The 22,722-nt window shown below is 38.2% G+C and overlaps 3 protein-coding genes across 7 annotated transcripts; all 3 read right to left on the reverse strand.

Moving 5' to 3' along the window:
• Positions 1-5,831: 5,831 nt before the first annotated feature.
• Positions 5,832-6,472, reverse strand: LOC110810866 (histone H4). The gene has a single exon (XM_022037168.2). It carries the CDS (start codon positions 6,333-6,335, stop codon positions 6,024-6,026), a length of 312 nt encoding a protein of 103 aa, XP_021892860.1. The 5' UTR covers positions 6,336-6,472; the 3' UTR covers positions 5,832-6,023.
• Positions 6,473-7,021: 549 nt separating this feature from the next.
• Positions 7,022-11,155, reverse strand: LOC110810846 (subtilisin-like protease SBT3.3). Of its 2 annotated transcripts, XM_022037146.2 has the most exons (11): positions 11,017-11,155; positions 10,651-10,774; positions 10,271-10,362; positions 10,041-10,138; positions 9,804-9,959; positions 8,895-9,568; positions 8,727-8,812; positions 8,345-8,590; positions 8,136-8,250; positions 7,801-7,993; positions 7,022-7,694 (listed from the first exon to the last, which is right to left on the reverse strand). In XM_022037146.2, the coding sequence occupies exons 2-11, from the start codon at positions 10,765-10,767 to the stop codon at positions 7,123-7,125; spliced, it is 2,349 nt and encodes a 782-aa protein (XP_021892838.1). In that variant the 5' UTR covers positions 10,768-10,774; positions 11,017-11,155; the 3' UTR covers positions 7,022-7,122. The 2 variants fall into 2 exon arrangements, with proteins under 2 accessions (XP_021892838.1, XP_088062547.1); XM_088206421.1 differs by lacking the exon at positions 11,017-11,155 and having other exon boundaries at positions 10,651-10,853.
• A 1,183-nt stretch (positions 11,156-12,338) lies between these two features.
• On the reverse strand, positions 12,339-16,499 carry LOC110810856 (uncharacterized). Of its 4 annotated transcripts, XM_088206422.1 has the most exons (5): positions 16,314-16,499; positions 15,559-15,894; positions 14,707-14,982; positions 14,492-14,629; positions 12,339-14,214 (listed from the first exon to the last, which is right to left on the reverse strand). In XM_088206422.1, exons 2-5 carry the CDS (start codon positions 15,865-15,867, stop codon positions 12,655-12,657), a joined length of 2,283 nt encoding a protein of 760 aa, XP_088062548.1. In that variant the 5' UTR covers positions 15,868-15,894; positions 16,314-16,499; the 3' UTR covers positions 12,339-12,654. The 4 variants fall into 4 exon arrangements, with proteins under 4 accessions (XP_088062548.1, XP_088062549.1, XP_021892850.1 ...); XM_088206423.1 differs by lacking the exon at positions 16,314-16,499 and having other exon boundaries at positions 14,531-14,629; positions 15,559-16,279; XM_022037158.2 differs by lacking the exon at positions 16,314-16,499 and having other exon boundaries at positions 15,559-16,278.
• Positions 16,500-22,722: the final 6,223 nt, after the last annotated feature.

Raw genomic sequence — 22,722 nt, forward strand, 5'->3', positions numbered from 1 at the left:
GGATATTAATATGAGCTAGTTTGTGTGTTTGTTGAATATGTATGCCTGTATGAACTGTTCTATATGTTTACTGAATATGCATGCATGTATGATGTTTGACTGTGACTGTGAAAATTATATAACTCCACTGGTGGTCTTTTTGGGTGGATGAATATGTCGATGTTCTCTATTAATGGTGGTTTAGTACTGGAGATGAGTGGAGTCGCCGATGTTAGTGACGGTTAAGGGGTTGCCAGTAGGGTAACGGTGTGAATGTGTTGCCAATTTAAGGGCGAGGATTGACGAAATTTGGGGGCGAGTTGAGTCGCTGATATTGGTGATGGAAAGAAACGATAACGGTGTGAGCGGGTGACCAGTTGGGGGTCGAGTGATGACAAAAAAGGGTCGCTGATGTTGGTGACAGCTAGGGGGTGTTATCTGGGAATAACAGTGTGGGTGAGTGGCCGGGTCAAGGTCGATGGGACAAGTACGTTAGAAATATTGGGATGGTCTAATGTGGTGACTCCACATGGGAGGGTCGACGATTTTTTTCATCAAGGAGATGTGATAATTACAGTAAGGGTGGGTGAGTAAGAGGAGGAGAGTGTTGGTGGAAAAGATGGTGTGACTAATGAAAGGAGGGAACTAGGAGATTAGGCATTTAACTGGATTTTCATGTTATGTTTATGATTTGAATTTATTTTATTGAGTTTGTGTATGCTCATTACCTATCATTTATAGATGATATAGTACTGGAAACTGGACCAGAGCTGCATGCTTCTGAACTTAGCGTGTAGAGGATATGGAACAGGGAGTATGATTAGTGAAACCAAATAATTATATAGTTAGTAGCAAGTAACTTATTTTAAAATGAAAAATTGTGAATTCGTAAGCTACTGTATTGATGGATATACAATGGAAAAACTTCAGAAATTTGAATGATTTGATTAGAACATTTTCTATGTGTATAATCGAATTTATTTATGGGATAATATATGTTATACCACATATGCTAACAGGATAGTTGTAACGCCATTGAAGCTAAAATCGGGGCGTTACAGTTGGTATCAGAGTAAACAATGAGAAACACCAATGTGTGTTGTTATCCTGCAGGTAAACCAAGGGAAATGATGGATAAGGGCCGAGACCGACTCCGTCAGGAATCCGTCCCAGGTGCGCAGGAGCCACAGGAAGCCCCATAACGAGCACCTGCATTCCACCAGGTGCCCCTCTCTACATTTCAAGGGCCGCCCTTGTACCAAGCAGTGCTTCCCCTATAACAACCAAGATCCTCTATTGTTCCGTCGGCACCACATGCGGGACAAGCAAGGGCATATCAGGAGGACTTTAACCGGTTATGCAGAGTGGTTGAGAGCCTAGCAACGATGATTCGAGAGAGAAAACTACGGTTTGGGACAACATTTATTCCACAACAGGGTGTTCGCCAAGGTGGAGTGGATATGAGGAACATTAAAAAATACCGCAGGCTTAATCCCTCGTCCTTCAATGGGGGCTCTAATCCATTGGTAGCGGAAGACTGGATAAAAGAAATGAAAAAATTGTTTGTAGTGATAACAGTAACAACTGAACAGAAGGTACAACTGGTCACATTCATGTTAAGAGGATCAGTAGAGCATTGGTGGAAATTGAAAAAAGGAGTTAATGTAGAATACTTTTTAGATTTTCTCAAACAACGAAAAGAAACTGAATTTACAAAACTTAGGCAAGGGAGATTGTCAGTAGCCGAATATGCCGAGAGGTACATAGACTTGGGTCGGTTTGCCCCTAAAGTTATGATGAATGAATTGAGGAAAGCTAGGAAGTTTGAAAAAGGATTGAGGCCAGAGCTATATCACCAGATAGCTATGTTTGCGTTACCTACTTATCAGATAGTATTGGAGAAAGCGCAATTGGTAGAGACACTGTATAAAGAACATCTTGAGAATAACAGAGAATTTTCCAGTTATGGACGGCCACAACCCCCAATTGGCCAAATAGAAAAAAGACAGAGAATGGTACAAGATCTAACACCAAGTCGCCAGATACCTCCAAATAATACAGGTTGTGCGTGGTGCAGTAAGAACCATGGAGATCACCCGTGCTTGGGTGGCAGTCGGGGCTGCTACTGGTGTGGCAGCACTCAGCACTTCATATGTGATTGCCCCTGCCCAGGGAGCCGAGTAGACCGATGGTTCAGGGACGGGTATTTGCCATAACAGCCCAGGAGGCAACCACGACTCCAGAAGTAATACAAAGTATACTTTACATTTCAGATATTCCTACTAGAGTATTAGTTGACCCTGGGTCCACACATTTATTTATATCACCTATGTTTGCATCTAAAATAGGAGACAAACCAATGGTACTATATCGTGTATTTGTAGTATCCACGCCAACTAGCGACGCTTTACGTACCGATGTAATGTTTAAGTTATGTGGAATAGAAATAGAGAGGAGGAAACTAAAGGTAGACTTAATTTTCCTTGAAATTAAAGAGTTTGATGTAATACTAGGTATGGGTTGGCTTGTCACACAGCATGCTCATGTAGACTACTTCCATAAGAGAGTGGTATTTAGAATCCCTAATGAAGAGTCTTTTGCTATATGGAGAAAATAAATAAATTTTATTTTAAGTGTACAAAGTAGTCTTAAATTGATAAATGTATGAGTTAAAAGTCTTATATGTGCCTTTGATAGGGAACGAGAGTAAGAGACTCACACTCCAAGAGATACCGGTAGTGAGAGATTTTTCGGATGTATTTCCGGACGACCTTTTAGGATTATCACCAAATAGAGATGCTGAGTTCACCATAGAACTGTAGCCCGACACGCAGCCAATTTCCAAAGTCCCATATCGGATGGCGAGATCAGAATTACTAAAGCTAAGTAGGCAGTTACAAGAGTTACTGGATAAGAAATTCATCCGACCGAGTATATCACCATGGTGGGCCTCGGTGTTATTTGTTAAGAAAAAAGATGGAACTATGAGAATGTGTATTGATTATCAGGATTTAAACCAAGTAACGATAAAGAATAAGTATCATCTTCTGAGGACAAACGACTTGTTTGATCAATTGCAGGGAGTACAAGTATTTTCAAAAATAGATCTACGTTCTGGATATCATCAGTTGAGGATTAAGGCAGAAGATGTAATACCCTTAATTAATTAATTTTAATATAATTAAAATTAATATATAAATATATATTTTTTTAGTTTTTTGAATTTTATTTTAATGTAAAAATGAAGAAAATTAATTGGATGATGAAATTAAAAATAATTTTTAAAAAAATGGGTGAAAATTTGAGTTCTGATGGTGTTTTTGAATAAAAGTGTGTAAGAGGAAGAAAGTGTGGGTGGAAAAGATGGCATGACCAATGGAAGGAGAGAACTAGGAGATTAGACATTTAACTGAATTTCTATGCTATGTTTATTATTTGAATTTACTTTACTGAGTTTGTGTATGCTCATTACTATCATTTACAGATGATATAGTACCGAAAACTAGAGCAGAGCTGCATGCTTTCGAACTTAGCGTGTAAAGGATACGAAGTAGGGAGTATGGTTAGTGAAACAGAATAATTACATAGTTAGTAGTAAGTAATTCATTTTGAAACAAGAAATTGTGAATTCGTAAGCTACTGTATTGATAGATATACAATGGAGAAATTTTAAAAATTTGAATGATTTGATTAAAATATTTTCTATATGCATGACCGAATTTATTTATGAAATGATACATGTTATGCCACATATGGTAAAAGGATAGTTATAATGACGCTGAAAGCTAAAATTGGGGCGTTACATTATATGTGTATACATATTGATGATATATTTCGTTATTTTTTTATTTACACATTTTTTGTAGATAGAATTAAAATTTTATAAATTATATATTTATAAAATTAGTAAGTTAATTAATTAGCATAAAATAAATAAATATTATTTGTATATTCTGATAAAAATTAAATTAATTTAGTACATACTTAAAATGTTTATGTCGAGTTTATTTAAATTTTAATTTTATAAAATTACAATAAAAATGTGAAGTAATTTTAAATCAAAATAGCATCCAAACAACTCCATGTTCAATTCAAAATAAATGTTCTGTAATTTGTTCAGATATTTTCTTACAAAAAAAAAAGAAAAAAGAATATAAATTCATCATTATAAAATTGAAGATATGACTAGAGTTACTGAATTAGGAAACACTTTAATATCTCAACAATTAACTGAACGAGAATAAAATAGATTTAAATAAATTAAATATTATAATTTATATTTTAACAAGACAAAAAAAAAAAAAACCTTTGGAAACCGTGCGATGTGGTAATGCATGAGAAGCTTTTACCCCCGCGAGAAAGAAACAGAAGCCCACAGGCAAATTCTTTATTTAAAAACTTCGAACTTTACCATCACGGCATTTTACTTTATAAACTTTTGCAATCCTCTCGCTCCATCTTCTTCTTCACTCCCTCTCTCTCTCTCTCTCTCTCTCTCTCTCTCTCTCTCTCTCTCTGTCTTTTCTTCTCCATCTGAAAAGATCAAGAAAGGTGATCTACATCCTGTAGCTGCTGCGAAAAAGATGCCAGAATTAATCAGCATCACATCTGTGCTACACCAAGTATTTTACTTTACGCGACTGATAGTTACAGAAGCAATCACTCACCTGAATCTACTACTCAAGCCACCAGCAGAACAAGATGATTCGGAGGAGCTCTCAGCCAGCTATGTCTTCGTCGTGGAAGGTCCATGTCCGTCGGTAATAACAGTCCCTATTCAGGAGCTAATGGAATTAATCAAGAACGAGCTTCCGGTTGTTGAGTACAGCAGTTACAGACAAAGATTTAGACCTCGGCATGAAGAAGAAGAAGAAGAAGAAGAAGATATGGGATGTAGAGTCTGTCTAAGTGAAATCCAGAAAAGCCAAGAGATTAGAGAGCTGGTTAATTGCTGCCATGTCTTCCACAGAGGCTGTCTGGATACCTGGGTGGATCAGGGGCAGGTCACATGCCCCTTGTGTAGATCCATGCTGTTCCCTGCTAAAGGCCAATTTAGCCGGATCCACCATTGATGCCTGCCTAGTTTTCTGAAATGCACGACTTGTACCATTTAACATTTTCCATGTAAATTTACATCTTTTTTCCAGTTCATGCAATGCTACCACATACTGCTTCATGAAATTTCATTAATTTCTATAGATTAAATCCCCTTTTTTCAACCGTTTCTTCACCCAATTTTAAGTTCCAGGGGAGTAAAATTCTAAACCTTCACAGTCTACGTCTTTAACCATCAACTCTGACTTCACGTAATGTGGGTATAATCGAACTAATCCTCCAAATATTCATCATACGAATTGGAAGAACTATGTTTATCACTGGCAATTTTCAGGGTAGGCAAAATCAGACCCACTAGTTACAGATTCTTTTCCTGATAGAAAAGTAAAACAGAAAATATAAATATGTAACTTGTGTGTCATTTTGTGGATCTGATAATGGGCATGAAGGTTGAAGAAAGCCATGCAAGATTGATGATCCTCCATCGTGGAAAACAGATATATAAACAAAGGTTAAACCATGTTAGTGTAATTCCAGTTCTCACAAAGACAACTCATCGAACATTTTGGCTACAACAGAATTTACCAGCTAAAACTCCGCTGGTTTCCACTGAAGCAACCTCAGATCTCTAAATAAATTTAACCCCAATAAAATCCAGCAAATAAGGGGACACCCGTTTTGACAATTAAACGATTACAAGCCAATCAAGCATCAAGGTGAAGATTCTGGCCACTTCAGCAAGGAAACAGATATGTTCAACTTACTATAGAAAAGCAGAGAATAAGAAAACGAACAGATGCGACAAGTCAACCTCAGGTGAAATAGACATTGAAATAGAGAATAGATAGTTTCATTACAAACCCAGATCCACCATTTCAATTATGAACATCAACAAGAGATCAAACACCTTAATAGGAATAACACCTGATATACATTCAACAACTCACCTACTAAACAAACAAAGGAAGGAGAAAAACACAATAGAGATATTAACCACCAAAGCCGTAGAGAGTACGGCCTTGCCTCTTGAGAGCATAGACAACATCCATGGCAGTGACAGTCTTCCTCCTCGCGTGCTCAGTATAAGTGACCGCATCACGGATAACGTTCTCGAGGAAGATCTTGAGAACACCTCGTGTCTCCTCATAGATCAGACCACTGATTCGCTTCACACCTCCCCTACGAGCGAGCCTGCGGATGGCTGGTTTGGTGATGCCCTGGATGTTGTCCCTCAACACCTTCCTGTGCCTCTTCGCACCTCCCTTTCCGAGCCCCTTTCCTCCCTTTCCTCTACCTGACATTTCCTTTTTCTCAAGTAACTAATTAATCTTCCTTTGATTCGCTTCACGCCTCTATAATTTTCTCGCTTCGAATGGTGAGTGGTGAGTGGTAATGAGTGAACTGGATATATAGCGGCGAAGAGAGAGCCTCTGAAATTTGAGTTAGGCGCTCAATCGGGTCTTTTGCGCCAAGCTTTGGTGATGGACACGAAGATCTATGTTCTTTAACATAGACCGTTAGATGCGGACTTATCGACGGTTTCAAGCAGCGATCCGTGTGCTCTCCATCCGATTCGTTTTAACCGTTGATAACTTCTCATCCGACGTCTCCTAGCACTGGCGGATGTTGACGTATCATTTTACTTAGATTAAAGGATAATTTATTATTTTGTGATTTTTTTATTAATTATTAATATTTTTACATTTTAAATATTGTAGTTCAATTTTGATTTTATTTTTATATAAAATTATTATTTTTAAGACTATTTAATTTATTATATATTTTATTTTCTAAAATTTTAAAATTAAAGTAAAAAATTAATAAATAATATGCAGTTATAAAAAGTTGGAATTATAGTCACACAAATAGAAATTATAAAAATCATCAAAAATATTAAAATTAGAATATATTTCCTCTCAAATCTCGTCAACTCTTAGTTTTCTTTTTATATCTTTTTCGCTTTCTTTCATATTTCAAATTCGTAATATTATTTAATCATAGAATTATTATATTACTCAAAAAAAAAAAATTACATACGTATCTTTTATATCATTCATACATATTCTCTTATTGACTTATTTAAAGCATTCAATTATCATCAGTATAAAACTGGAGAATCTGTGTTCTCACAGAGATCGGACTAGACACAACATGAACACCATCTATCCAACTCAAGCTTCCAAAATAGTAACCAGTATTCACTTTATGTCTGGTGGAGACTGCAACCTTGAAGGAGATTTTAGTAGCAGTAGAATTGAAAACCAAGACATTTGGAGTCACCCTCACCGTGACACCAAATGGTGGCTCAACAACAGCTCGGTAAACTGAATTGACACGGCCAACATTGGTGACAGTCCGGGTGAGTGTCACAGAAGTTTTCAGGTCTGGGATGGTGATGGAAGGTAAGTTCACGTCAAGAACAGATGGCTTAGGATTTGGACAGACAATAACGTCTCCTACGAGTTGGGAGATAGAAGAATCATTGTAACCAGCTGAACACATGTAGAGGATGTAGTCTTGTGTGTCCATATCATAGATGAGTCCAGGTTCTGCTGCTTTGTGTGGGTTGATAAGACCGCCTCCATAATCAAATGGATTAGCTAGTTTCCGAGGGGATCCCTCTGCGAAGATGGGCTCTCCGAATGGGTCTGTCTTCCAAGCTGCAAGATAGATGTTTGTACTTATTATCTATCGCCATAGAAGCATTGCAATATAGTGATAAACACATGTATAACACACTATGAAAGGATTATTATTGAAATCAACCTGTAGTGACAATGGCTGATCTTATAGCAGCAGGGGACCAAGTGGGGTGTAATGATTTGAGGAGTGCTACAATGCCTGATACTACAGGAGCAGCCATTGATGTTCCTGAATGGAGCGCAAACCCGCCGTCCATAAAAGGATCTGCTGGAGAACTTGCAGCTAATATACTTACACCTGGTGCAGCTATATCTGGCTGCAATTACACAATTACAGGGCAAAGAGCAAGGTCAAAAAGTAAACAAAAGGGAAATAGCCAGGGAAGAATCAGTTTCTTGATTGATATCTCTGTAATATCCCTTGGAAATAGCCAGGGAAAGACGAAAGAGATTCCAAACCTTGAGAATGGCTGGAGAAATGGAACTGGGTCCTCTAGACGAAAAGGTTGCAACTTTTGTGGCCACTGGCTTCCCAGTAAGTGTTTGAGACGGGCTAATTTTCACTATCGGAGACCTGCGGATTCCCAAATCAAGATCAAACTTTTATATAATCTGCAAAATTATATCAGATTAATGAGAATGAATTATGCATTAATGAGCACTAGTACCTGGTGGAACGAATGTAAAACAGTATTTGGGTTCCCAGCTCATAGTCCACCACTACACAAGGAAAGTCGTTGGCACATGGACCTAGCACATCAACAGGATTTCTGGCAACAATTACACCAACACCACCTGCTGCCCTCACAGCAGATGCAGCTGCTGTGACTGCACTTCGCCGAATCACTGCTGTGAAGCACAGAACCACTTTACCTACTGGTGAAGTATTATTGAAGGAAAGAGATTCACAGACACTGCAAGTAAATATGTTTGTCATGTTAAGAGTAAGGTAATCAATCAAAGAAACGTCAATGCAATTATGCACTGTTATTTGTTATTTAAATGAGCAGAAATAATAGAAACTTCAATCGTAAATATGTTAGTCATTACCCAGCTAATGCAGGGCGGAGTCCTGGGTTTTCTGGGTAAACCAAATCTGTAAAGCCGACTTCTTTTCCTCCATACATTGCTTGACCCTGCGAGAGTCCACAAATCAATCATGAAAAGAGATGATCAAGGAGTAACCTTTATCACAGAAGAGAGCATCTGGATAACTACCAGGATTGTTTTGTTGTTTCCAAGTGTAATAGGTGTAGGCAAGGACCGATCGAGGGTGGTAGCAGCCACTGTTAAAATCCAAGGAGCCGTGTTATGCACAGTCTGAGCTGCAGGTCCATCATTTGCAGCTGCACAAATAACAGGAATGCCTTTGGTAACTGCATGGAATGAACCAACTGAAATCCCATCACGCTCGTCAACTTCTGCAAACAGAGGAATCTGAGTGCCAAGTGAGAGTGACAACAGATCAACCCCATCATGTATTGCTTCATCAAAGGCCTTCAATATATCAGCACTCGAGCACATGCCCATAGGTACATTCCAGCACACCTTATACATGGCTATACGAGCCTTGGGTGCACCGCCCCTCAATGTTCCTATAGCAAGGCCTTTGTAGCTTGCATTAGCCACAAATGAGCCCGCTGCAATAGTAGATGTATGAGTGCCATGACCAATATTATCTCTTGGGGACATAAAATCTGGGTTATCTGTAGTGTTGAATGGCTGAATATTTTCTGCAAGGAAACCATCAATAAAGAACTTGGCTCCTATTAGCTTTCTGTTACAATCTGTTGTGCCATTAAAGAGCTGTCCCGATTGGCAATGTCCTTTCCAACGAGCTGGGATCGGCCCAAGCCCTTCATCATTAAATACCACTGACTCTGGCCATACTCCTGTTATCATTCTAAGCAGTTAGGTTGGTGCCTGGACAGACAAGAGAAAGAAAGAGAGACCTATGCTTGAAGGTGGATGATTACTTTGTCTGTAATCAAGCCTAATCATGTTTAGAATGAGCTCGAGTTTAGTAGTGCTTAATGTTCATGAATTTTTCAAATTAAGTCGGTCTACTAATATGTCATTCAAGAGTTGAGTTTGATTTTCAAATATCCTTGTTGGCTTAGCTTGTACCTGTGTCCAAGAGGCCGATGATAATGCCATCACCCATGTTGGTTTCATGTAGAAGATTGGTGGGGAAATGAGAAGAGAGATGGAGATAATCCCAAGTCCTAGTCGTTTGCAGTGCATGAAACCGATTTTCCAGAACATGAACAACCCCAGGTAGCCCTGAAAGAAAATGTTCTTTCTAAATTTGGCCAGAAGATATGTTGTCTACAACTGAATATTTAAAGTGAAAGTAAGTGATACCTGCAATCTTTTGAGCCTGAGACTCTGTAAGCCTGGCTGCAAAGCCAGAGAAGCCATGTCTATAACTGTAAACCATTGACTTAAAAGCAGCCTCTTTGCTGCAAAATGTATTTATCAAAACACTGTTAGTAAGAATCTTGGTCTTCCTTCAATCATGTCATGACTAGAATCCACAAGCACAATATGTATATCCACACACACAAGGTAACACACAAATACATGGTGTATACCTTCCAAGAATGAGTTCTAGCATTTCATGATGTGATTCAGTGACACATTCCGGGTCCTTGCTCTGTCTCTCGCCCATATAAATTATGTGAACCTACAATCACAGAAAAAGTTCTAAGTCATACTTTTTTTTTCTTTTTGATCTGTGAGAATCAAACTCACAGATGTGATTAGTTATTCGTTTTTTACCAAATAAAAGGAGGAAAATTATTAGTTATTCCAGCAGTACAAGTGAGTCGAAAAACTGCACAGATGTGATTAGTTCAAATTAAATTTTTGTTTAATAATTTTCTTGCAAGAATTTAAAATGAATCAATTACATACATGAAATTTTCTAACTCATTTATGCTCTCAAAACAAGTTCGAAATTCTATATACTTACATTGCTCTTCCCATGGACAGGCGAAATCAAGCTGTTGTCTCCAATAAGTAAGATGAGACTGACTATCACTAGGACTGAACCTCTGTAGTATATTTTTCCAATCACAAGAGACCCCATTGAATTTCTGTAATTCAGAGAAACAGAGGTGCTATGAGCTAGTGAGTTTAGGCAGCTGAAACACTTGGTGCATTTTCTTATATAAGAATTCCTCTTCCTGTTAACTTGCCCAGATAAAATTTGACTTTTGCACATGTTTCCTTCATATGTTTTTTTATTCATCATTCTGATATATTATATTTGAACAAAACTGTGTAAACTATATCAGAAAAGATTGCTTTTAACATTTAAAAAACCTGCAATTTCTACCTTCAACAGTCAACAATTTGGAAGGCACACTGTCACAATCAATGTTCAACATCCAAGCAGGATTGGAATCTTTTAAATTGATTTAAATAATCAAACCATGATTCGTGGCACTGGGAGATGCTGGTTTTAATTCTGGATATGCTGCAAAATAGCATAATTCATGGCCAAGATAGTTAAAAGTCTTTCCAACATAAAAAAAGGAAAACATAATTTAGTCTATGTATGCTAAGGATTAATATTATCTCAAAATAAAATGATAATGAATAAAGAAAACGTAGTGAAGACCAAGATAAGCTTAAAGATAAGAACAAACTAATAAAGAAATCAGATTGCTTAAAAAGTCAGGTTGGTTCTGCAATAATCATCTAAAATAACAAGATTGGAAGAAATGCAAGATAAAATAATTTAATAATGCACTTGGATCAACTGTAATCATTATTTGGGAAAAAAAAAGTTTGAAGGCAACGCATAAATATATTAGTAAGTGCAGAGTTTTTAGGACAGAGCTATGTTTCAACTACCTAATTATTCTATAACGGGTGAAAATTTCTAGTTATGACAGAAAAAGATTAAAAGAACTTTCTTCATGATGCAGCACAAGTAATATTCAATGTTCTACGCAAACCATATTGGTTGACTACTAAGCCAGTTGAACCATTCCAAGAACATGTTATAGTTTAATTATCACAAATCCAAAGAATTCTCTGTTATTCTAAGCATGCTTTACTGGATCAAGAATAATTTAGCTTGTGTAAAGGGTCAAGACTATGAAAATCATACAGTAATATGTATGAGTTGCAGATTATGTAAACTCAACTTAGTATCTTGGCTACTCTGTGTGTATTGCTAAAAATGGGACTCATAAATTTTCTGAGAGTTTTAACTGATTTCAGCTCTTGTTTCTGAAATATATGGTTTGCTTAATTTATCATGAATAAGTAATTTGGAGATAATACAGCATGAAGAATCTCAATTGAATCCAAAATTCAACAAATAAGAGTAGAGCAGCCTTTCGTCTGCCTCTCCAGACATATTTTGTCTCATTAGTGAATAAGGGAATTTCTGTAGTATTTTTGACGTGGCATGCCTCCAAGGCACCTGTGCAGTAATTTCTTAACATCTCATGGCAAATCTGTAACACGGTGTAGTAATTACTAGTTACTGCATGATATTACTATGTTACTACATAATATCATCGACTGTAAGATGTCAAATTTAAAATTGCAGGCATGGTGCCCTGGAATCACCACAGTAGCACCTGCGGAAAAGATCTAAAGTTCATCTGGGAAAAAATATATATATAGATAGCTCGCACACAAACACACACCAAAAAGAAAATTCATTCCAACTCAACAGGAAATGGCCATCTACCTTTCACAGCCACAAACATTATTTTCATCTTCTATTCTATACAATAACAGTATTTTCCCTGAAATGAGTTCTACAGCAGCACAAGAATATAAGTGCAATCCTAGATTTCACTTTGTATAGCATATTCTATATTTTATCCCCTTTTTTTTTCTTCAGTAAAGGATATAGCACAGAGGCTAAGTTTGACCCAGAAACCTATGCTGAAATTTTAAAAATCCATACCATCACCTCATATACACATTAAAAAGATTATCTACTCTTACTCAGCTACTGATCCAACCACCAAGCACAAGAACTTTCCTCCTTCGCCACTAGGTTAATGCCATGGACCCAAAGCTCCAAATTATCATCATAAACTGTTTCAAAGTGAATCTCTCTTCCTGTCTCAGTAATCACCCTAAAAACCAGGTTGTTCTGACCTGTAGTAATCTTCCTTCTGTTCTTCAAGAAGCTTGAACTAGGTCCCACCACTGCCTCCTGACATACCACATTTCTCCGACTGGACTTTCCCCATGTCAATAAGCCAGATTTGAGCATCTGAACAAACTTTATATGAGGCGAACCTCTTCCTTCCCGGGTATGCTTTAAGAGCTCCTCCCCCCGCAAGACGTGAGAACGAGCCAAGAAATCAAATATCACAGTTTCTGCAGCCTTACATTTACTGCTTTTCTTTGCAAGAGATAAAGCTGTCTCGCCTCTACCATTTAAAATCCCAAAATCAGCACCCTTTTGCAATAACAGTTTGCATACATCAGTATGGCCCTCTTTGGCCGAAACCATGAGAGCTGAATTTCCATTTTCATCAAGACAATTTATGGGAAATTCCATTTTCAAAAGCTGAACTATCGCATGCAAATTGCCAATTTGTGCTGCAAAGTGCAGAGCTTTGAACTCAGTACAGCTTGTAAGAATGTGATCAAGCATAGCATCAAGCAGTATTTCTTCAAACCGAGTTTTGACACCAGCATAGGCATGATGCTCCAAAAGAGATAGAACTGTCTTCCCATCCCGGCTCTTAATATTAAGGTCAGCCCCAGAATTAACTAGGAGTCGGAAGAGCTCAGTATGTCCTGCCCTAGCTACAACCATAATGGGTGTCAATCCTAACCCATCATGCTCATTAATATCATCTGTTGCATATTGGAGGACCATCTGTAAAAGCTCCACATTACCAATTCCTGAAACAAAATGCAGTAGAGAGAACACCTCAAGATTGGTTGAGGTGACTTTAACTCCTGCAGTAATAGCCTTCTGAAAGATGTTAGCCAAAGAAGAACCAAACATACTTCTTTTTGCCAATTGAACTGCACTTTCACCATTATTATTAACCAGACCCAAATCTGCACCTGAAATAATGAGTTCAAGAAAACAATCTGCCTGATCAGCTTTAGCAGCCAACATCAAGGCTGTATCCCCAGCCTCAGTCTTTGAATTGACTTGGCATCCATGCAAGATCAACTGTTTCAGAATGGGAATGCAACCTATTCTAGCAGCCAGATGAAGTGGGTGGGATTCATGTCCTTTCTTGGTTCTAATGGGGAACTCAACATCAGCGCCAGCATTAAGGAGTATGGCTACAGCATCAGGATTCTGGCAGAGGATAGCATGGCAAAGAAGGCTTCGGCCTTGTTGTTGGCTTTCAACAGATGAAATCTTGTGCTGAAGCAGAAGATTTAAAATTTGACCACTTGCTTCATAGTACTCAACCGCACACCAAATTTCATTAAGCGGTTCACCCAAGCATGCACCCACCCTCAATTCCTCACCAGAGAAGATATCCCAGGACCAGGCTCCTAATCTGATATAGCAATCAGTTTTTGCACCGGCCTACATATAAATGTGCAGATCCTGTGGTTCAATGTCAGGAATTTCGAGATCTTACATACATGCTTTTAGTTGTCAGTACGCAGTAAAAAATGAAAAGCAAATATGCAATTTTCAAGAAAAAGTAAAATACATTCCTCCAAACAGATATATAAAGTTTGCAACACTATATGCTTAATAACTGCACTGGCAGACTGGTTGTTGAAAGTGAAATCAAAAAATGATTTACATGATCTTTTTTAACAATAAACATATTGTGAATGAACTAAGAGAGCAATACCTCCAGCAAATATTTTACAACTGACACCTGTCGACTTACAATGGCAGCCATCAGTGGTGTGCAATCCACGTTAGCATGCAAAGCAGGTTTTACTGAGCGTAAGAGAACCCTATCTGTGCAATTCTTGTCCACCCCATTCTGCAGAAGTAAAGTTTAATACAAGCATGCAAAGACTAGAAATTGAGCTGATATCAACTAAAAAATGAAGACCACACCTTGATTAAAGTATTCACGACACCAATAAACCCTCTGCAGCTAGCGGATACAAGAGCATGTTGTGCAACATCAGGCCCCGTCATTTCAGAGCACATCAACAATTCCGCTGCTTTAGCATGACCATAAAGGCAAGCTTCAACTAGGGCACTTTCACAAGCTGACTGAGATGCACCAGCCTTGAGAAGCATGTCAAGAATGAGACAATGACCTTCACGAGCTGCGGCAGTTGTTGCAAAGCCTCGAAATAACTGTTGGTTAACATCAGCTCCAGCTGACTTTAATGAAAAATTCAGAAGAGAATAAGTATGTGGCACAGCGCACCAAAATAGTGAACAAATTCTTGGACAAGTTCATAAACAGTAACTAGATAAATTGCACAAGTACAAAAATTTTATAAAAAGCAACAATACACTGTTCTAGCAGGACGATAAACGAATTTTGTCATTTATATTTGTTCTGATCAAAGCTTTTTAAACAATTTGATTCTATCTTTTACAATTTTATCATGTCTGTCAAGCAAAACACAAAACCAACATATCTGACTGACCATCGCTTATCTTTTATAACGCGCTAAATTCCAAAAGGCTATCTAGTAGTCGATGTATTCAACATATGCTAGTTAGCATAAAAGACAGGAACAATTTTTTTCTGCCATGTTAAATTTGATCTTAACTGGTTTTTAACTGAGTAATCACTAGATGATAATTAAACTACAAAGCCTTCATCAATCAAACAAAATTCACACAAAATAAATATAGAAGCCAAGAACTGTAAAACAAAAAGTCAACAAGTAATAGAAAATAATATAGTACTCTGTCAATACACCAGATCAAACAGAGTTCATTATGTACCAGCAGCTTCCTGACGATATCACTGTGACCTGAATGAGCAGCTGCGAAAAGTGGAGAGACATCTGTGACAAAATCTCTATATACAACCTCAGTATCATCAGGTTCTTCCTCTCTCACAACACTCTCAAAGCACTTGACCCTCAAGCTCACTGTGCCTATGTAGTTGACATCAACCGTCTTTGACCTCAAGCTCTGTGTCACACCCTCTACATCCACACTCAAAGCAGCCTCTATCAGCCTCTGAGACGGCAATGCCAGCTCGTCCCTGTCCCTGGCACCGACAAAACTGTACCTCCCCATGGCTCTCATCTTTGCTCAACCACCCGGCAAAGAAAACTATATCCACATTAAATTATAAAGAAACCCAAATCTTTTAACAAGACAATACTGACTACAGGTGAAACAAAATAATATTATAGGTGAAAGAGAGGAGTACACGGAATGATTATAGATACTACAAGACAATGTCTTTTTTCCTTCGTGAAATATAGATAATTCTCTGGTGGGCTAGCTTTTGGTGTATTATTTGATATTATAATAAGGGTTTTGTTTGGTAATCATTTAATCATATAATGCAGCAAGTGACAGTGAATCTGGCAGAAAATAAAAGGAGAACAAAATATATATAAAAAGAACAAGAAAATGGAAGGAACTTAGAAGGTTAGTGTTATGGGTGTGTGTGATGAGAATGGGAGAGAATGGTTTTAAGCTGAGAAAACGAAAGAACCGGTATAAGAAAGAAAAAAAAAAGTTACCGGTGACTGCAAATTCTGTTATTTTCTTCTCCTCCTCCTCCTGCTTCACTGTAAGTCTCTCTGAGTGTGATAAAATGGATTAAGTTAAAAAAGAAAAAAGGTAGGTAAAAAACTTTTGAGAAATCAACTGCTATGAAAGTGGGATACAGCAGGCTTTTGTTTTACCAAGTGCTAATCTTTTCACCTTCTGATGAAAAAAGGAGAAAGCTTTTTTATTTCTTGCTCCCTCAAAATGCAAAATTTGAGGAGTGATTGTGAAAAGTTGCGAAATTTGCTCTGCTCTGATGTGCCAACATGTAGGCCCATGTTCTGTGCTTGAGTATCTTGATCATCACCCCTACACCATGCCAATTTGATTTTGTCATTTGACCCACTTTTAGCCTTAACTACATAGTGAATTTACTCATTATATTATAATTAAATTTTTTTATATTTCTAAGAAATTCTCCCTTTTTTAAATTATATCTACTTATTTTTGTATATAAAATACAATATAAAAAATCAAATAAATAATAAAAATACTATTAAATAATAGTTAATACTAATCAAATTTTACACGATTTATTTACTCGATATATAATCAAAAGAGTTTGACTAATTAACGGATTAGATCTCTTAAAAATCATGTCTAAATAAATTAACAAAGTTAATAAATAAATTGAATAATTTTAAATAAATTAGTGAGATTATAAATAAATTGTGCACGAATTTTATTATATGAATTATTTGCATATTCAATAGTAATTATATAATTTTTAACCAATCAACAAATTACTGTACGAGAATTATTTGAATTTATGATTATGTTAGATATTTCATTTTTAACTCTTGTTTATCATAAAAATTAAAATACATATTACATTGTAATTTTTATAAAAAAAAAAAAAATTGTATGATTGATGACTCAAAATAATGCTGAAAACATTTAATATATCCGTTATAGTTAACGGAAGGCAATTGACTTAAATTTGTAACGGGGAAGATGCAAGAACCGACAAGTTAATATTTTGTTCGTTTTGCTGTCTGCTCCGATCCGTTATTTTCTTTTTGATATCGTGATATATGTACCATATAATCTGCATATTTTATATATTTTTGTTCTTATTCCTTCATTTTTTTAAAAAATAAAAAATAATAAATAAATATAAATATAAATATATATAATTGTGGGATTTGCTGTGTGATTGGAAGAACTCAATTATTATTGCAATTAAAAATAAATAAATTGGAAGTGGGTGTTGTATTAAGATATATAATAATAAATATTACCATATAATTATTGTTATTACTATAAGATTTGTCCATCTTAAAAACATTAACAAAATAAATATAAATTTTTAAATAAATTTTAAGTGATTTTTTATTCACAATTCTAATTATATAACATAAAATTTATATTTATTTAATTATATTAAATATAATATTTAAATTATTTTCTTTCATTAATATATTTTAGTCTATAATTATTTTAATTATAAAGACTTATAATTTAAATAAAAATAAAATTATAAATTAAATGTAGAAACGAAATAATAAAGTTATGGTTTATATTTCTTACGCAATACTTTAAAATGCCCAATAAAATTATGAGAATATCCTTTTTAAAATGAACAAACAAAAACAATTAAGTAATCATAAAATAACTTTCATTAGCTTTTGAAGAGAGTTCGGGTGGTGAACTATTCATAACTCCCTTGTTGGTCGGGATCTGAATCTTGATCATCTTGATCTGAAATAGTTAATAAATTAGTGAGGTACACTAACACAATAAGAATATTATACTAATCACAAATACGGAAAACTGAATATTTGTAGAAATCAGGAAAATAACAAATAGAGCATTTTATTTAATGTAAATTCATTTACTATAAAGAAAGTCATTTATTATGTATTTGTGTAACAAGTATTTCCTATCAATAACTTATGAAAACTCATATTCATACACTATTATTTATCACATAAAAGATAACAATAAACGATCATCTTACATTTGTACCCGTTTACCGGTACCCCTAGGATATATAGAGATGTCATACTACTCGTGAACCCAATATCCAATTGAACAGTTAATCAGTCGTTTACATACCCCGTCTGGTATGGGCGTCAAACATGCCAACATCTCGATACCCCATCTAGTATGAGGGTGAACCGTGTCTCCGAAACCTTACTAGTAAGGGACTTCTCAGCCCCGTTTAACTGAAATAACGTTCACAGTAGGACTCTCTATGTACCAGGCTCGTTCGCCATTTTTCGGGTACCCAGTAAGTATTTTCTATACAGATTTCCATCAGTATAACAATCAATCATTCAATAACTATATTTTATTTTATACTCACCATTCACTTAAACAACAATATAGTTTAACACAGCTAACTAACCAATGACTTGAATACCGACACGCAATGCAGGGGAAACAAATAACAAAATAACCAAAAAGACCCTAAAAAATATCAATCGAGTTACGCACAGTATAATAGTAAATAAATATAGGTAATATAGGAAAATAAATAGAAAATCAAAACGACTGTGAACTAATCGGTTCTGCCTCTATTAGTGACCTGTAATTATTTTTAAGGTTCTCTAGTTTTTCATAAAAATATAAAATTATTAATTATTAAGCCTCAAATTGACGTAATAGAGAAAATGGTGAGAGATTCTTATCCGGATCGGTGTCCGAAATACCAAATTTTATACTGCGCCTACTGGCGGTTCCTAAGTTTTCTAATTTTTTATGCAGAGATTAAAACATATTTCACGTACCTAATAATACCCAAAAAAATTCAAAATCGGTGTTAAAAATCCTTTCCGGCCAATTTTGAGGTTCCAGCATGACGGCACTGCCGTGTTCCAGCGATGGCACTGCCGTATTCTAGCAACGACACCACTACCTGCGGTGGCAATTTGCCTCGACCTAGCCGTTTTCGGGCAGTTTTGGTTAGTTTCGACCGTCACCGCCTTTATATATATTAGTACAAAAAAATATGTTATGAGGTCTCGATTGGCCGAAAAAATAAAAAACTTACCGGTAATGGGACTTTTCGGGTGCGGTGGCTCCGCTTGCTCACCTTCGTGGCTGAGATTTTTTCTTCAGTCAACCTGTAGAAAACAGAATAGTGAACATAACAGTGAAAAAATCGCACGAAACGAGAAACGAGAAGGGGCTCATCAAAAGAGGTTGCGAGTTTTGTCCATGATGGCACCGTTGGGCTTTGTCCACGATTTTCGACTCACTCATCGTTCGTTTTGCTCTGATATGGCCACATGGGTGCTCGAAATTGAATTTTGAACGGGTAGGAGAATTTTTACCTTTTTTTAGTAGTTAAAGGTGGCTTTAGTGCAGTCGACTCCCTTCTTCGGCAACTGGTTCTTCTTCTCCGGCAAGAGGCTGACGGCTAGGGTTCGAGTTTAATGTGATGTGAAATATTTATAACCATACCACGTTCATCGCATTTGATCTCGATTGTCCGATTGCACCTAAGGAGAAAATGAATATGGACCGTTCATCGTATTTGATCTCGATCGTCCGATCGTGCTTAAGGGAGAAACGGATCTGGACTGTTCACGTGTAGCACCCGGAAAGGAGGAGGAAAAAAAAAAAAAAAAAAAAAAAAGGGCCACGTCAGCAGCCACGTCAGCAGGCCCGGTCAGCAGTACCGGCCAACCGGGGCCTGCCACGTGGCGAGATCGCGTCACTCCGAAAAGAGCCACGTTGGCGATCCGCGTGGGTGCGATCCGACGGCCCAGATCAATCACGCGATCGGACGGCCCAGATTCAAACGCACGGACGGCCCAGATTCAATCAAAAACGAACGGCCCAGATTAAAACGAAACGAACGGCTGTGATCAAAAGGCAAGGGGTTATAAATAGAACCCCCACACCAGACCAAAAACCCTAGCCGCCAGCCGCTCGCCGGAGAAGACGAACCAGAGGCCGACCGCCGCCACTCGCCGCCGCACCGGGGAAATTTCCGACCGCCGATCGAGGTAAATTTCATACCCCCGACTCGTTTTTTCCCCACTGATTCCTCCTATGGCCAAATCGAAGCCGAAATCCCGGTCAAACGGCCGGAATACGCGGCCGAAGCCCAGCGGCACCGCCGCGCCCCCTCTCGGTTTTTGCCTCCGTGATCACCATTCTTTTCTCTACAGGTTGACCGAAGCCAAATCACCAAAACACGAACTTCGCCGGAGAGTCGCCGTACCCGAGAGCGCCGCCGCCGGTAAGCTCCGTTTTTCCGTGATTTTTTGGCCCCCCGAGGGCCCTAGGGTTGTTTTCTGACAAGGACCAATGCGAGTGTGGCCGAATTCGGCCAAAAACGGCCGAAAACAGTTAACCCGAGGCGACTCGCCGCCGCCAGCGGCGGCGCCGTCGCCGGAGCACGGCGGAGCCGCCGTGCCGGAGTTGCGATTTGGGCCGAAAGAGGCCCTGGGCCTAATTTGGATTTTTTTTGGAACCCGTGCAGGTACTGTTAGCGTGTTTCAGTTCCCCGGAAAAAATTCAGGGAAAATTAGGGACAGCCTGCAGGCGCACTGTGAATCGTATTCGGATCCCGAAAACAAGTAAGGACCCCTCACCCTATTTCCTATCACGGTATTAAAGTTCAAAATGATAAAACGGTATTTCTTGAATTAACGAATGTGTGAAATTGCTTAAGGTTGCTAATGGAGCCCGAGTCTAGTGTGATTGATGATTTACTGTTATTTGGCCTGTTTACAGCTTTAAATGCATTATGGGGTTTGATGTGTTCATTTTACAGATTTGTGTGCACGTACTACGTCTTATTAATTATGGGTTGAATGACTGAAAAACTGATACTGTATGTTGTCTGTTTGGTATGAATTACGATTTGCTTGTTTAAATGTGAATTGATGATGCTGATTGAGGAAAAGGAAAATGAAAGATTGTGTAGACTGATAATTGTATTATGGGGGTCAGCCTGACTAGATATCCTGGGAGATGGTGGACGGACCGGGTCCGTAGGGAACCCTACCTGGATTGTGGTCTCACATGCCGGACGGGGTATGGAGATTTTATGGTTTTGGCGCCCATACCGGACGGGGTATGGGGACGGCCCGTTTCACCCTCATACCGGACGGGGTATTGAGGTTCATGGTTTTGGCGCCCATACCGGACGGGGTATGGGGATGGCCCTGGAAACCGATTATGAATGTTAAAGGTTAACGGGTAGCGGAACCCCTATGGACCCCCACGGATACTAGTAGGCTGGTAAATGAGAAAAAAAAAGATATGTTGTACAATGATTGAATTACAAGAGGCGTGATAAGTGTTATGTTTTACAGCGTAGATTATTCAATGATTATGATAATGTTATTGTTTTTCTCATATTGTTTTCATAAATTCCACCAAGGTAAGTGGATGGTAAAAGATTTATTATTGATGAAAGGTTTTGTTGTTAATAAACGAGTTTATTGTAAATTATGCTCCATTGGTCTTTTTGTGGTTTTCTACCCACCTTTATCTCCGTGACGGTGAGATATCGTGATGTTCTTACTGGGCTAGTGTAGCTCACTCCTTAATTAACCATTTCAGATCAGGAAGACATGGTTCCCGAGCCCGTTCCGCAGGAGGACGACGAAGGGGATGCCTAGAGACTCTGTAGTCATACGCATAGTTTATTTTCGAGTTTTCTTTCTTAGTTAGTTTAACCTTTTATATTTTAAGTACGTTTGTTTGGTTTTTCGTGTAAGGGATGTTAACTGAAATTTTGATCTCGCTTCCGCATTCGATATATTTAAATACTCATTTCATTTTAATATTTTCCGGGGCCGTTACAGTTGGTATCAGAGCCGCGTTTCCTCGGACCCATCCCTTACACTATAGTCCTTTAAAGAAATACTCACCGATTGGTCGTTACTCAACCATTCCTTGTAAATGCAGGTACACAGAAATGAGGAGAGGAAGGCCCCCACTAAACCGAGCGGCCCAAGATAATTCGCTTCGGGAGGATTTGGACAGATTATATGAGATGGTGGAAGCTCTCGTAGCTGCTCAGCGAAGGCAAGAGGAGAGAAGGGAGTTACCCGGACCTCCTCCGCTAGCGCAGGTTGAGCCCCCGTTACAGCAGGCTGATCCCGAGCCACCCCGGCAGGAGCCTGTTCCTCCACAGTACCACCCGGCACCACAGCCGCGGTACGACCCGGTACCACAGCCACGGTACCAACAGGTACCGCCACAGCACATTCCAGTGCCCCCACCCCATCAGCAGGCGCCACCACAGGGTCCCCCAGTTCACCCTCAGCCGGCCCCAGTTCCTTTACCTCGGGACCCCGCTCCCTCCTTGATCGACCCTGGCTTCATAGAGAGGTACAGGAGACTGAACCCTTCTACTTTTTCGGGGGAATCCTCTTTTGAAGAGGCCCAATACTGGCTGGCGGAGACTGAGCGAGC

This window comes from Carica papaya, chromosome 6 (genome assembly GCF_054855325.1).
Source record: "Carica papaya isolate Zhongbai chromosome 6, ASM5485532v1, whole genome shotgun sequence".
NCBI classification, from domain to species: Eukaryota; Viridiplantae; Streptophyta; class Magnoliopsida; order Brassicales; family Caricaceae; genus Carica; species Carica papaya.